This window comes from Hordeum vulgare, chromosome 5H (assembly GCF_904849725.1).
Source record: "Hordeum vulgare subsp. vulgare chromosome 5H, MorexV3_pseudomolecules_assembly, whole genome shotgun sequence".
Lineage (NCBI taxonomy): Eukaryota > Viridiplantae > Streptophyta > Magnoliopsida > Poales > Poaceae > Hordeum > Hordeum vulgare.
Genome location: NC_058522.1, coordinates 493,988,463 through 494,004,880, shown reverse-complemented (window position 1 = coordinate 494,004,880; position 16,418 = coordinate 493,988,463). Strand labels below are relative to the sequence as shown.

The following is a 16,418-nucleotide window of genomic DNA, read 5'->3' as shown; positions in this document are numbered from 1 at the left end:
TCAACAGAAAAATTCTAAGGATTTCATCGATCCTTTAAAATTCTTATAAGAATCCTTTGAATCAGAGAGGCCACGCAAAACCACACTGCTAGAGGCTGGCATCAGTAGGCTGGGATACTGTACAATGCAGCGAGCCATACATCACAAGGAAAATGCAACCTGCTTCAAAAGCAGGTTATTTCAAGCTAGCCAGCTTGCTTCCCAATTAAGAAAAGCAGCTTAGCTGTTCAAAGTTTCACCCCAATCTTCTTTCAGAGGAGTTTTAGAACAAAAAAGGTCATGCAGCTCTGTTCCATAACAGAAAATTGCATACAAGATACATTATGATCAAACATTTTTTTTTCTCTCCAGAAGACAATGGTTAGGCAGCAATAAAGAGATGCACCCTCTCATCGACCGAAACTACTCGTGTGCTGAATTGGTTCCTGTCTCCTATGGCGAAGAAAAAATACATACCAACTAAATTATGATCCTGTGGAGATCTAGAGTATATGTAAAACACAAGATGGCTTGTAGTGACAATTCGGCTGCAAGTTTCAGTTGGATAGGGAGTTCACATGCACAACATTAATACCCCTTGTTCCCACGTATCCGGGCTCGCATGTCAACCTGTTGCAGCAATTAACAAAATTAGCAATTCCAGTTGCAAACTTGAGTAACAAAAAAAGGAGTACAAAAGGCCTAAAAGGAACAATGATCAAATTTAGGCAATCAACATGCTACCAAAGGAAGTTAGCATATGGAACAATAGAATTGATAGCCGCCTAAAAAGGAGGGATACCGGGACAAGTATTAATATCAAATGCAATAGTAATGGGCCAAACCCGCAAAATATACTTAAAGTAGGTTGTATGTCACATTCATAGCTTGTACACCAAAGGAGAGTGGGTTATCATAAATGTGGGGCAGGTGGACATAGGCTTATATCTATATATCAAGAAATGAAATGAGCTGTTAACCAGAGTATTAATATATACACAATTCACACAGAAGCTGGATATGAATTAATGATGAATGATTTGGAGCAGTATATAGCAATGGAAATTGACAGTTAGCAACTAGTACAAACTAAGGAAAACATACACATGGTATGTACCATCTATTAATCCTCACGTACTCAAGTCATCGTACTATAGTCCTTTTGCAGCTAAATCTGCTCCTGTGATCTACAATAATGGATATTTCAAGAAATGTAGTGTATGGGAGTAGTTACAGGGAGATTCCAGTTCTGACCACCAGTGACAGATCTACTCTTCTTATTGTACAAGCAAGGTCAAAGGGAAAAAAGGATTTTCGCCTTTGACTGTCCATATACAATTGTAGTTTTTTTTCCTCATATTGTCACACGTCTTTTGTGCAGAGTCTGTTCTACCACAATGAAATACTAGTCTCTTATAAGTAGTATGATGCATAGGTACCATAGTTCAAAAAAGCGCTAGGCGTTAATTGCGCGTTTTGCCACCGCCTTGCGCTTTTCTGACCAAAGCGCATCCTTATGCGCAGATGAAGCGCAGTTATGCGCTAGGCGTTTTGCTATCGCCTAGAGCTTAGGCGTGCCTTCTTTAACTATGATAGGTACTAAAGAGAATACAAGAAAAGGGCCAAGTGCTACAGGCATTTCTAGCTAAATCTAGCCCTTTAATATACGATAACAGTTATTTAAAGGATATTTACAAGATATGTGGCGTATAGAGTAGTTACAGACAGATTCCAATTCTGACCGTGGGTTCATCTACTTTTCTGACTGTACATGCAAGGTGAAAAGAAAAAAACCATTTTGCTTGCTGTTTATAGTTGTAATTTTTTCCTCACATTACCACTATCTTTTGCGAACAACCTGTTTGTAGACCTAAAATATAATCTCTTATAAGCTGTATGATGCATAAATACTAAAACTAATGCATCGAGCATGAAAACGGCCAATTACTTAAATGCTTGTATATTACAGTTCAAAGGAAGGAGCTTCTGGTGATTTAACTTTGTAGGTATTATTAACTTGCTCGACCCTGTATATCCTGTTACAGAATCTCATAGTACCTTAGTTTAAAGTAAAATCAACGAAGCATACCTGCCGACGTGTAAAACTGACCTTCACTCTGAAATCTTGGTCACACAGAACAGGCACAAATAGAACTTAACCTATCATACGCCACATATATTTGCATCGGCATTGTTGTATCGATCTGTAGCATCTGAACTAAGTACATGGCAGTAGCACACCCCTGGACGCTGGTTGCGAGAGCATTAATAGAGGCATTGTTGCAGGACCCGGACGTGTTCAGTTTGGGGCCATCCACCAGCTATATGAACTGTGCCACCAGAAGCCAGTTCATAGCAATACATCAATGCACAAAGTTGCGACCACAAGGGAGTGGACCAAGCATACCATCTCAAGTACCTAACGGATGCCGGGGCACCGGATTGGCAATGAATTGCAGACAAGTTCAGCGCCTATAGAATCTAGATCGGGCAAACTACTCCCGTGCGCACGTAATAGTGGTATCTAACAGCCCAACAGAACAACGATTGCAAGCAAAATCATTATAGCCGATGCACAACGGAAGATGGATCGCAACTGGTGCGGCCGATTCACAGCGAGCGAGTGAAGAAGACATGCCTGGCCCCTTTTGCAGTTGAAGTAGGTCTCCCGCAGGCCGACGCACTCGCTGGTGATGTTGGGCGCCTTCTCCCCGGCGCACTCCTTGTACGGCCTCTTCTGCACCTGCGCGCGGAAAGAAGCCGCATCAGGGGAGGAAGAGCGGAATCGGTCGGCGGTGCCGGCATCTCGCACGGGGCGCCCAAGAATACAGCAACGGCGAGCAATCCGTACACTAGGCTACACTAAATCGAATCGGGCCAAGGGGCGGCGGCACGGGGAGGCGCGGGGAGGAGAAAGGGGGCGAGAGAAAGGGGAGGGGGAGGGGGAGGGGGGGCCGCGGCTGACCTTGACGCAGTCGGTCTCGCTGAGGCACTTGACGAGCTCCATGGCTAGCCCCTTGCACGACTTGGACATCGTCCTCCTCCACCTCCGACTCTCGATCGCTCGGCTGCGGCACGGCTTGCGGGGAGGGGAGGGGAGGGGAGGGGAAAGAAGCGAGACGGCGGCGTGTCTCTCCTCCCCCCGGCGGCCGGCGCAACAGGTCGGGTGGGAGATGGCTTTGGTTGGGCCTTCGTGGACCGTTTCCCGGCCTGATTCAGGTAACTGGTCTTCCACGGTCCACATAGCAGAAGATTGTCTAAAAAAACATAGCAGAGTAAAGTTCTCAAGCCCCTAAAAAAAGATAGAATTATCAAAAGGAAAAAAAAAGAAGCTAGAAGAGGATTATAGAGAGATAGAGAGAATCCCTACCCGAACCCGTATCCTTTAGCTCCTGGAAATTATCCTCAAACTTAACTCCTAGGAGTTAAATAGTGTGGCTAAACCTAATGGAATCCCTATATTTAACTCACTAAATATATTTTTGACTAATTCTTATATCCCTTGGCACATACATTTAAAAAAAATGCATGGTAATTCAGCAATCATTTGAAAGATTCAGGCATACATATATCCAATTGAATCAAACAATTCAAACTAAAGCATGCATATAATTTAGCTAAAAGCCACCACATCAATCAAGTTTGACCAAAAAAAAAACGCAACATGTCATTTATTGTACTGTGAAGTAAGATATTGTGGACCAAGACCTGCCAAATGGATACCCAACCTCAAGCACTTTTGTGCTCATCATTACCACCAAAGCAACCGCCATCACCACCACGGCCACCGCCATATCCTCCACAACCACCACCATCTCCCACACGACCACCACCACGATCAACCTCCTTTTGGGACCAGATCTCCACACGAGTGGGCTCCCAATACTTCCTTGCCATGGCGCCCATCCTGTCCTGGGTCCATGAACATGATAGCATGCTCTTTGGTTCTCTTCTCTTTTAAAACCTTCTCCTCCTCAATAACAAGCCTACGCTGTTCTGCTTCCACCATCTTCAGTTATGTCGCCAAATTTTCTCCTCACTTCTAATCCTCGTGAACTTTAGTTCGTTCTATCTCGCCACCTTATCTTCTGTGTGTTCGTCCGACAACACTTTCTTGGTCCCAGTCATTGCACAAAGCTTCTCTTTGTAGGCACCGACAACTCCATGCTTCTTCCTTTATTTTTCCATATTTTTACCATCTGGCCTTTTATTAGCATATTCATCCTCCTCGTCACCGTCTTCAATGGATATGCTGATATCTGATATCTTCGGTGTAGTTTTGAAATTCCTTTGGATCCATTTTAGATTGCCAACTAGTTCCTTGTAGTAATGGTGCAATGCGAAGGCCTAGTCCCGGCCCTTTTTGTTGTGTTTATTGTATATCTGTGGGAAGACAGAGCCATACTACGTGATTTGCAACCCACTCGATGGAAAATTTCTCAGTTGATCAATACAATTGGACCATCGATTGCATTTCTATTGGATCACACTCCACTAGTGTTCAAGATAACCTTGAGTGCGGTTAGATGGGGCGGTCACTTTGTTGCAATAGTAGCTAGTCTTCAGTCCAAGACCAAATCTTGGCCTTCATTTGTTCTTTACCAACCAAGAATCAAGCCAAACATTCACCCAAGCAAAGCACAAAGCAATGTCCTCTTCATTGTGTCTTGGCGCTTGATAGTGTCTCAACGGGATGATGGACCTCCTCCACTTCGGGATGATCCTCCTCCTCACTTTCTTGTTCTTCCCCATCATCATCCACGACCATCACCATCATAATATAGATCATCGAGACTGAGGATGTGTGATTCTTACAATTGAGACGAGAAAGCTGCAACATTATGTTGCTCCACTCTACAATCAAACAACAACAAGCACGACATTTGACCCCCACGACCGTAATTCATGACCCGTGTTACGTTTTATGGTGTGAGCCACTTCGTTCACGCGAGCGATGGCGTGTGGGTCATTTCCAGCGGCATTGCACTGTCGGAAGTGGCGACGGGGTTATGGAGGGACCATGCGGCTCCATTCCCGCCAGAAGTGGGACCCTTGATGGCGGCAACAACGAAATTGGGCAACGAGAGGTGAGCACACGTGTGTGATGTTCTCTTTCTGTACCCATACTCACCGCATAGCATAGTGAAAAATCCCACTATGGTGGAAAAAACTGACACCTCCTCCACTGCATTATGGACTAAATGTTAGGACCACCACTTTCCATTTATACACAACCATTTGAGATTTCCTTTAGGAATTTAAATAGCTACACGGGTCAAGCTTATTATTATAACAAGGGATCAGCTAAAGATGCTCTTGTCATCCTCCAAAAGTCCACTTACCCACTGACCTACATGGTGGAACGTGATAAAACACGTACCGCCACTCTCCCGCGCGTCCTTTCGGGTCGAGCCACGTGCAAGGTTGAGCACCCTAATTTTTTGTTTTCTCTTTTGATTTTCCCATTTTACCTTATTGTTTTTTCTTCTTTAAATCTAATTTGGGATTTAAAAAAAAATCACAGTTTTTAAAAATGTTTCAAAATTTCAAAAATGTTAAAAAATTTAGACAATGTTCCCAGATTTTAAAAATGTTCCAAATTTAAATATGTTTGTGGATTAAAAAGTGTCCATATTTTAAAAAAAATCACTAGTTTGGAAAACGTTTGTGAATTCCAAAAAAATGTAAAATGGTCATGAGCTTGAAAAAGTTTGCGCATTTGAAAGAAAACAAAATATAAAAACAAGAAGAAATAAGAAAAAATGGAAGATAAAAATGGTCCATGGGGGTCAAAAATCTTTCCGAAACTGGCGTGTGGAAAACTGAAAATGGATTGACCCAGTTGAAGCAGTGCTCCACAATGGGGGGAAGGCATTACATCGATATCCTTCGGGCATGGTATGGATCAGACCGACACACTGACATCACGACAAGTTTTTTTTATATATTTTCCATTTTATTTATGTTTTAAACTAATATATTTCAAAAGTTAGATTTAATTAAAATTGTGGATCATGTACTTGCAAAATTTCAAACATGTATACATTTTTTTACTACATATACAAAAATATATAATATCTATGAAAAAAGGAAAACAATATATATATATATATATATATATGAAAAAGTTTTAATCATATATTTGAAACTTTTAAAATTATATAATAAAAATGTTACCTTTTTTTTACAAAAAGTACAGTATGTATGAAAAAGTTGGACATCACACATATATAAAAAAATGTTAGTCATATATTTGAAAAATATTTAACAAGTATAAGAAAATGTCCCTAATGTACACAAAAAGGCACAATATGTACGAATAAAAGTAGACCCCAGAACGTATGTTAAATAAATATATCAATAATTTAGATTAAAATGATAAATGTGTATAAAAATATGTTGATGTAGACGAAAATGTACAACAAACATTAAATAAAAGTAGATATAAAAACATATATGAAAATGAGAAACGTAAAAATATACATTGTGTGTGAAAAAATGTTGACCATGTATTTGAAAAAATATTGACAATGTATTAAAAAATATGTTCAAAACTAGTACTTATGAAAATTTGTATATCATGTATCCAAATAATATTTAATGTGTATCAACAAAATGTTTCACGTATACACTAGAATTATAGATCATGTACTGAAAAAAGTATACATGTGTTGAAATAAAAAGGCAACTCATGAAAACCAATAAAGAAACAAAGGAAGCCAAAAAAGAGAAAGGAAACAGTAGAAAACCAATGAAAAATAATAGAAACAAAAAATAAACAAAAAAAGGAAATAAAAAGAAAAGGAAAAAGGATAAAAAGCAGTAAGAAACAAATAAGTCACTGAAATTGTAGAATAAAAGAAAGAAAAAAGGAAATCCGAGAAGGAGACAGAGAAAATCGACGAAAAAGCAAATCAAACAGAAAAACCATAAAGAACAAAAGAAAACCGAAAATAGAAAAAATAAATAAAACAAAAAACAGAATAAAACCGGATCATACAAGGAACAACACACGATCGGTCCGACAAATGAAAAAAAAACAGACGGGCCTAGAAACGATAGGAATAGAATTACTTTCAAACGAGAATCATCGGAGCTCCGCGGTAAATAAGACCGGCCACCCTCCAAAGCTTCAATGTAGTAGTTTATCAAAGATCAATATAAAAGTTGTACACCCTCCAAAGCTTCAATGTAGTAGTTTATCAAAAATCAATATAGAAGTTGTACACTGAGGAAACTACAAAAATGTTTTGTGTTTAAGTAGCTATATATAAGCCAGGCCATGTTGAAAAATACTTTTTAATAGAAAGTAGCAAATCCATTCCATATTGTTGAGGATAATATTTGGGTTCACGAGCCTAGCTACTTGTAGAATGCTATGACCGTGGTTAATTAGAAAAGACTGCTACTTACTATTGAGTAAATAGGCAATTTTTCGAGTGTATTAATCCACGAGATAATAACTAGCATGGCATTGACTAGACTAATGACATACTGATCTTGAACTAACCTAGCACATACTAAGCATATAGTTGATATATCTATGCATGCAAGTAGTACTGCTAGGATAAATAAGAACATGAGGATAAATGAGTCATACCCTCCAATAAACCAGTTGGCCGTAGCAGCAGCGCTGGCGTTGGACGCGGCCGTAGCAGCAGCTGCATCCTCTGTCCTCGTCTTCTCAGCTTCAAGGGCGAGACGATCGGCCTCAGATGGTGAAGACATGGCGATGATGAGGACGACGCGGATATAGACGAAGCAGAAGGAGGAGGCGAGCAGTCGCGTGATCGCTCCCCAAAAACCCAATCGCCCCTCTCCCGTACAGGAACCGGAGAGGCGGGGTTTCGGAGGCCTGCTCTCCCGTCGATCGTGTACGCGGTAAACGGGACGGACTCGCCGGCGGCAGCAGCAGTCAATGAACGAACGCGTGAGGCAGATGTGATCTGATTCTCGTGTCGGCTAGGGTAGGCGTTACCTTCTTATAAAGGCGGTTGGGCGGAGAGACGTGGGCCGAACCCACGTCCGAGTCGGTAACAGCCCACGATCCGACGTCTCGGATCGTGCCGTGTCCGTTACGTATTCTCCGTTCCTGACCGACAAAAATAAGCGCGTAGTTATGAGCTCGGCTCGGCTCATTCCCGCAACCCGCGGCGCATCGTGACGAGGCGTGGCGAGGCGAGCGACAGAGGAGGAGTGCGTGAGGGCACCTTCTCTTCTCACTCTCCAATAGCATGTGGAAGAGAGACCCTTATAAATGGGTCCAACTTCTTCTCCTCTAGCGGGGTGGGACTAAACTTCCCACCACCTTGTCATGCCACCACCTACATGAGCCCTTAGAGATTTTCTGAAATTCTCTTATGGGCCTAAGGCCCACTACTAATTTCAACAATCCCCCACCATATCTCAAGGGCACATCGTGTTCCCTCGTTCCAATCACTGTTTTAATATACCAGCATTTCAGTGAAGACCTGTTAAGGTTGAGCTTCACCTAGAGCAAGTAGATACACCCCTTTACAACTGAACAATGGATTATGCCTTGAATTGTCAGTTTGGCGTAAAGAAGCTTCATCACAAGTCTTACTAGTACTAGGCTGCCGAAGGTGACCCCTCGGATGGAGCATATTAGTCACACTCCTGGCCTATTCATGAGTTTACTAGAGATCACACTCCTCGCATAGACTGTGACCAGCAGTCAAGCTCATATAGGTGTGTTCCTCCAAAGATCGCTCTGTAGGACAGCATCTTGCTTACACATAAGCTTTAGAACATATTAAGACAGTAGTCATCCTACCATACAGTATCCGAGAGCATTGCATCTACAACGGAGTGGGTTAGTAAAGTTACTCTCCTCAGTTCACCACTGGCTTGTTTTCCCAGGTCCTACTTCACGGGATCTCTGATCATATAGGTTGGGTTACTACCATGGCAACTCATGTGGGTCTCATACCTATCTCCCTCGATGCACTATCTATCACAACACGTGATAGCCCTTTAGTAAAGGGATCTGCCAGATTCTTAGCCGTTTGGATGTAATCGAACGCTATCACTCCGGAGTTTCTCAAACGTCTGACAGACTTCAATCTCATTCTTATATGTTTGTTGGACTTCATATTGTCCTTTGAACTCTTCACTTTGACAATAATCGTCTGATTATCACAGTTCATAAGGATAGCCGGAACCGGCTTCTCAACCACAGGTAAGTCCATCAAAAGATCTCGAAGAAATTCTGCTTCGACACCAGATGTGTCTAATGCTGTTAATTCTGCTTCCATTGTCGATCTCGTTAAGATCGTTTGCTTGCAAGACTTCCAGGAAACAGCACCACCCCCAAGAGTAAACATATACCCAGTAGTGGCCTTCATCTCATCAGCATCAGAGATCCAATTTGCATCACTATACCCTTCAAGTACCGATGGGTATCCCGTATAGTGAAGTCCGTGGTTGACAGTACCTTTCAGGTAGCGCATAATTCTTTCAACAGCACGCCAATGAACATCGCCCGGGTTTGCAGCAAACCGGCTAAGTTTGCTCACAGCAAACGCAATGTCAGGCCTCGTTGCGCTAGCTAGGTACATAAGCGAACCGATAATTTGAGAGAATCTCAATTGATCTATAGCTGTGCCTTTAAACTTTCGAATAAGCACACTAGGATCATATGGTGTTTGAGAAATTTTGCAGTCTGAATATCCAAAGCGACTCAAAATCTTCTCAACATCGTGGGATTGCAGAAGTGTAATCCCACCCTCATCATCTCTCAACAGCTTGATGTTCAAGATAACATCAGCCACCCCAAGGTCCTTCATCTCAAAGTTTTGAGACATAAAAGACTTAACCTCCTCAATTACTTTGAGTTTGGTTCCAAATATCAGTATGTCATCAACATACAAGCACAATATAACTCCTTCGCCCCCACCATGGCGATAGTATACTCATTTATCAGCGTCATTAACAACAAAGCCAACAAATGTCAAAGTTGTATTAAACTTCTCATGCCATTGCTTAGGTGCTTGTCTCAGACCATATAAAGATTTCAGCAACTTACCCACCTTTCCTTCCTGACCTTCTATCACAAAGCCATCTGGCTGTTGCATATAGATTTCCTCATTTAGCTCTCCATTCAGGAAAGCCGTCTTAACGTCCATTTGATGAACGAGAAGACCATGAGAGGCCGTCAATGAGAGTAGTACACAAATGGTGGTCAGTCTAGCCACAGGTGAGTAAGTATCAAAGAAATCTTCTTCTTCTTTCTGGGCATAGCCCTTGGCCACAAGACTAGCCTTGTACTTCTCAATCGTACCATCGGGCCTAAGCTTCTTTTTGAACACCCTCTTGCATCCCAATGGTTTGCAACCATAGGGACGATCGGTGATTTCCCATGTCCCATTAGCCATGATGGAATCCATCTCGCTATGGGCCTCAGCTTTCCAGTAATCAGCATCTGGAGAATCATACACTTCTGAAATAGAAGTGGTATTATCATCCACGAGGTATACGAAGAAATCATCACCAAAGGTCTTTGCAGTCCTTTGTCTCTTGCCCCTACCAAGGGTTTCCTCGTCATCCTCCTCGGGATTATCATCATGTGTTTGTTCATAATATTCCATAGGAATGGCAAGCTCAGGATTATCTCAGATTCCTGTCTAGAAGTGCTTTGCATATCTCTCATGGGAAATATATCCTCAAAGAATGTAGCATCCCTCGACTCCATTATTGTACCGACCTTCACGTCAGGTACCTCAGATTTCACTACTAGAAATCTATAGCCTACGCTATTCTTAGCGTATCCCAAATTAACGTAGTCCACAGTCTTTGGTCCAAGCTTACGCTTCTTGAGGATCGGTACATTGACTTTCGCCAAGCAGCCCCAAGTACGTAAGTACGAGAGCGTCGTCCTTCTCTTCGACCACTCCTCATAAGGAGTGACTTCATTATCTTTTGTAGGAACCTTATTCAGGACATGACACGCAGTTAGATTACGATTTTTCGGCTCGGCAACCCCGTTTGACTGGGGTGAATAGGGAGGCGTCCTCTCATGAATAATACCGTGTTCCACACAAAAGGAATCAAACTCATTTGAGAAGTACTCTCCACCACGGTCAGACCGGACTCGTTTATTTTTCTTGTCAAGTTGATTCTCAACTTCTGCCTTATAGATTTTAAAGTAGTGTAGAGCCTCATCTTTAGTATTTAACAGATACACATAGCAATATCTAGTGGAATCATCTATCAATGTCATGAAATATTTCTTTCCACCTTTAGTCAACACACCATTCATCTCACAAAGATTAGAATGTATGAGTTCTAATGGTGCCAAGTGTCTCTCCTTTGCAGTCTTGTGAGGCTTGCGAGGTTGCTTTGCTTGCACACACGAATGGCACTTAGAACCTTTGCCTAAAGTGAAAGTCGGGATTAAATTCAGTTTTGCTAGCCGCGGCATAACACCGAAACTTATGTGACAAAGACGTGAATGCCAAACTTCAGATTCATTAACACTCGAATGAATATTGTTTACGACTTTATTACAAAAATCTGCGAGGGAAAGGCGGAACGGACCTCCGCACTCATAACCTTTTCCAACAAAAAGTCCATATTTCGTAATTACTACTTTATTAGACTCGAATACCAACTTAAACCCTTCTCTACACAGAAGGGAACCACTAACGAGGTTCTTCTTGATAGCGGGGACATGCTGCACGTTCTTCAGCTGCACGATCCTTCCCGAAGTAAACTTGAGGTCGACCGTGCCAACACCAAGAACATAAGCACTCGCGCCATTCCCCATCAATACGGACCCCGCGACCGGTGGCCTAATAAGAAGAGAACAATGATAAGTCAGCACACACATGAATATTTGCACCCGTGTCCACCCACCAATCGGTGGACTGACAAACTGAAAATACAGTAAGTAAATTAACGTACCCAGATGCACCAGTTTCATTGTTGCCCAGAATCATATTGGCAGACTTGGAGTCTTGCGCCGGCTTCTTGTACTTGTTTGGGCATTTGTTCGCCCAATGTTCCTCTGAACCACAAGTATAGCAGCCATCTCCTTTCTTATTATTCTTGAAGGGCTTCTTTCCCTTCTTCTTGAAGTCGGTATTCTGTTGGACAAAATTCTTTCCCTTGGGCTTGTGGGAATTGAAGTTCCTCTGATGTACCATATTGGCAGCAGAAGAGCTCTCCACCGCTTTTCCATTGGAGTCCTTTGCTCTCGAGTTCTGCTCAACACTCACATGGCCGATGATGTCCTCTACTGAGAACTCACGCCTCTGATGTTTCAGAGTGGTAGCAAAGTTCATCCAGGAATTAGGGAGCTTAGCAATTATACAGCCCGCGACAAACTTGCTCGGCAAATTGCAATTAAGAACCTCAAGTTCTTTAGCTATGCATATTATCTCATGAGCCTGTTCCAATACAGAGCGGTTGTCAATCATCTTGTAATCGTGGAACTGCTCCATAACATACATCTCACTCCCAGCATCGGTGGCCCCGAATTTAGATACGAGCGCCTCCCACAGGTCTTTGGCAACATGCGTATGTAAGTATGCATCAACCAATTTATCTCCGATCACGCTTATGATTGCTCCAAAGAATAGGACGGTGGCCTCCGCGAACATCTTCTCCTGTTCAGGAGAGATCGTTCCCGTTGGAGTGACACCGGCTACCCAGAACACGTTCATCGCCGTGAGCCATAAGTTGGTTCTCGTTTGCCAACGCTTGAAATAAGTACCGGTAAACTTGTCCGGTATCAGTGCAGCAGCAAAACCATTACTCAAAAAATTCCTACACACATTAGGTTTTTGAATTGTTGAGTAAATAGGCAATTTTCCGTGTGTATTAATCCACGAGATAATAACTAGCATGGCATTGACTAGACTAATGACATACTGATCTTGAACTAACCTAGCACATACTAAGCATATAGTTGATATATCTATGCATGCAAGTAGTACTGCTAGGATAAATAAGAACATGAGGATAAACGAGTCATACCCTCCAATAGGCCAGTTGGCCGTAGCAGCAGATCCTCTGCCCTCTTCTTCTCAGTTTCAAGGGCGAGACGATCGGTCTCGGATGGTGAAGACATGACGATGGCGAGGACGACGCGGATGTAGACGAAGCAGAAGGACGGATGCGAGCAGTCGCGTGATCGCTTCCCAAAAACCTTGTCATGCCACCACCTACATGGGTCCTTGAAGATTTTTTAAAATTCTCTTATGGGCCTAAGGCCCAGTACTAATTTGAACACTTACCGCTAGTAGTAACAAGTATCTTGAGCCGACCGTAATAATTGAGTCCGGACCTCCAGAAAGGAAGACAAATTTGAACTCAATAATGACAGAAAAAGGAGCATCTTAGAAGAGACGATGGCAACAATCCAACAGGGTTCCTCGAAGGAAACAACGAGATCCACGGCCCGGGGTCTCTTCTTCTTGGCTTCTTCTCCCCGGCAAAACAAAACCCAGTTCGTTACCGGTGGATAATAATTAAGTAAAGAACGGTGAAGAAATAGAGAGACAAACGAACATGCATGGTTTGTACAATATCACTGGAGAGTGGTGCAGATGTGTCATTGTTGTATGTGTGTGTTCCTATCTCCATGTTCTATAACAGTGTAAGTATAATGGTTAAGCTACCTATTGGCTCTTAGTGTATGGTTGAGCACCTGGGCTTGTTTATTCCGGATGGCGGCTAGCTCGTGGCCCTAACAACTGCCGATGAGTTCATGCATCGATCCGACGAAAATACCTAGTAGTTTTGCTATTTGAATTGTTGGCATGCATGCAGAGACGTTGATGCGTCGCCTGTAAAGTGTAAACGGCAGCCGTCGTCACATGGTCCTAGCTGCCGCGAATATATACCAAATCCGCCATAGATTAGTGCATGTTGATCCAGCAGGAGCCTCCTTAACCAGTTGAAGATTCGGGTGCAGCTGTCGTCTTTGCATGATTAACTTTGGCTCGCGCGAGATCGCACGGCCGGTCTAATCTCATCCTCTGGTAGACTGGCCGGTATAAGACACACATGGCGATGTCGATCCATTTCATCTCGTCAACACTCAACAAAGCTCAACGTGCTGTTGCGGCTAAGAGAAGCAAGCAAGCGAGCACCACGCTCTTGCTCGATCCGGTGCTGGCTAGCTGCAGATCAGCGAGAGGGCGACAGAGATGCCCGTGGTGGGGCTCATCCCGTTCGTGTACGCGGCGATCAAGAGGAAGCAGAGGTCGTCAGCGAGGGCGGACCGCTACGCGGAGATCGCCGCGGCGGCGCGCTTCGACGGCGGCGGGCGCGCCGCCTACCAGTCTCAGAGCTGTCATTTCGCCGTGCGTCCACCTTCGCCGCCCGACGAGCTCGGGTTCTCGTGCGACGGCGACAGCCGGCCGCCACCGGAGAGTCTCTCGCGGAAGCTTTCCTCGGCGGATCGCTACGAGCGCCTGCTGGCCACGGACGGCCGGGAGGACGCGCGCTTCGACGCCGGCGGCTACCAGTCCCAGAGCTGCCGTTTCGCGGCTCGTCCGTGGACAACTGACGAGACCGCTGTACAGCGCTACGGAAGAGGCTCCGCTCCCCGCACGCAGCCGGAGGGCGTGCCGCGCCAGCTGCTTCCTACGGCCGGCCTAGACGCCCCCCTCGCTACTGGCGAGACGAGAGGACGGGATAACGCGCGCTTCGACGGCGGCGGTGACCAGTCTCAGAGCTGCCGTTTCGCTGTCCGTCCTTCGCCGGCCAACGAGCTCCTCGTGTCGCGCGAAGACGGCGGCGCCTCCCGCCACCCTCTGGCGCGACGAGAGGATATCTCGCTCTCGCCACAGCTGCTTCTGCCGGCCAGTCGAAAAGACCGCATCGGCACCGGTGAGACGCGCTGGCGGGAGCGAGAGCACGCTCGCTTGGACGGCGGCGGCAGTCACCAGTCTCAGAGCTGCCGGTTCGCCGCGCAACCTTCTGATATCGACGGGCACGGGCTTGGTTTCTCGCACGACGGAGGATACGGCGTCGCCAGTCTGCCGCCGGAGGACCTCTCGCGCAAGCTGCTGCTGCCTGCCGGCCGGAGGGAGCGCGAGGTCTCCAGGTCCCTGAGGTTCAGCAGCAAGCGCGTGTTCGCATGGGTCAGTGGCGCCTAGCATGCTTTGTTGCTTTCTGAAAAGCAGTTTGCGTGCAGAGACACACCGTTGCGAAACCCGCGGTGAGCTTGGAGTGCTTTGGCGTGTCGGCCGGGCATCTGAATATATTCGACGCATATTTTAAATTTAGAACAATTGTTTGATCAAGGACCTCTATAAATCCCTAAGACAGCATCTACAGCCGACCCGCCGGTGACCGGACGTGTTTGTTTTGAGTCTTTATTTTTTTATCTGCGCACCCGCATTTTTTATTTTTGTTCTTATATGTCCGGTCACATGTGATCGATTAAAAAAAGAAAAAAAAATGAATAAAGAAAGAGAAAAGGTGATCCGGGATGGATCACATCCTACGTAGCGATCTGACCGGACAAAATAGGGTGAACAGTTAATTCGAAAACTATTATAAAAATGTTCAAAAACATCTGATTTTTTCAAACAATCTTTGACAAATGTTCTTAGTGCTCGTCAAATTTCATCATGAAATCACATTTTTGGAAGTCGTAAAAAAAACAAAATCCAAACTCTGAAAATGCTACTTTCAAAAGCATTTTGAAACACTAATTTTCTTATTTTGCCACGACTTTAAAAAATGTGATTTGTACTGAAATTTTACAAGCTACTAAAACATTTGTCAAAGTTTGCTGTAAAAAAAATTCAATTCTTTTTAACATTTTTAAAATATTTTATGAATTTACTGTTCATCCATGCTCATTTGAGCTCGGATGTAGAATAGCACTTTCTGTTGATTTTTGACTATAATGAAATGGCATAGTTGTGTCTATAGGATTTGACGTTCTTTTAGTTCTTCTGGTTATATATTGCCTACCTAAAGGGTTGCTTGTTGGACTCTCTTTTCTGAAAGAAAAGGAGTTTGTAGTATGTATGTTGTCCAGCCTTATGAATATATACTATATACTAAAGCGGCAGCTATCCCTTTTTTCTGGTCTTTTTAATTTTTTTTGACATCTACTGTTTAGTTACACGGCAATGTCAACATCAGTAAATAGTAATAAGGATACATAAATGGGAAATTTTGAAACCCACCGGATATAGTGGGTACATGTATGATTTAGTATAACTCATACCCGTATACCCATGTAGCCGCATATAATTATAAAATAAGCCTTAAATATTATTTATCAACATATTAAATGTATTATTAGTACAGAAATCTCGCAACTAGCCCACGTCTAGAATATGTTGTTGTTTACAAGTATGTATTGTTGTTATGAAGTGTTGTTGTGTATACATTATTATTATAAGTTGTTGTTTATGACTATGTAGTACTCGAATTGATGTGTTGCAAATATGAGT

General features: G+C 43.5%; 2 protein-coding genes across 2 annotated transcripts; one reads left to right on the top strand and one right to left on the bottom strand.

The window, feature by feature from the left end:
- Window positions 1-226: 226 nt before the first annotated feature.
- On the bottom strand, window positions 227-3,157 carry LOC123399976 (cytochrome c oxidase assembly factor 5). The gene is made up of 3 exons (XM_045094365.1): window positions 2,945-3,157; window positions 2,618-2,722; window positions 227-609 (listed from the first exon to the last, which is right to left on the bottom strand). Exons 1-3 carry the CDS (start codon window positions 3,011-3,013, stop codon window positions 568-570), a joined length of 216 nt encoding a protein of 71 aa, XP_044950300.1. The 5' UTR covers window positions 3,014-3,157; the 3' UTR covers window positions 227-567.
- A 10,794-nt stretch (window positions 3,158-13,951) lies between these two features.
- Window positions 13,952-15,287, top strand: LOC123397935. Its single transcript, XM_045092448.1, has one exon. The coding sequence runs from the start codon at window positions 14,151-14,153 to the stop codon at window positions 15,102-15,104; it is 954 nt and encodes a 317-aa protein (XP_044948383.1). The 5' UTR covers window positions 13,952-14,150; the 3' UTR covers window positions 15,105-15,287.
- The last annotated feature ends 1,131 nt before the right edge of the window (window positions 15,288-16,418 follow it).

Bases quoted from the DNA above. Each gene is read 5' to 3' on its own strand.
- LOC123399976 (XM_045094365.1), bottom strand. From the start codon at position 3,013: ATGTCCAAGTCGTGCAAGGGGCTAGCCATGGAGCTCGTCAAGTGCCTC. The intron at 2,723-2,944 runs GTCAGCCGCGGC...TTCCGCGCGCAG, and splicing joins GCGAGACCGACTGCGTCAAG to GTGCAGAAGAGGCCGTACAA. The intron at 610-2,617 runs GCATGTCTTCTT...TTGCTGCAACAG, and splicing joins TCAACTGCAAAAGGGGCCAG to GTTGACATGCGAGCCCGGAT.
- LOC123397935 (XM_045092448.1), top strand. From the start codon at position 14,151: ATGCCCGTGGTGGGGCTCATCCCGTTCGTGTACGCGGCGATCAAGAGG.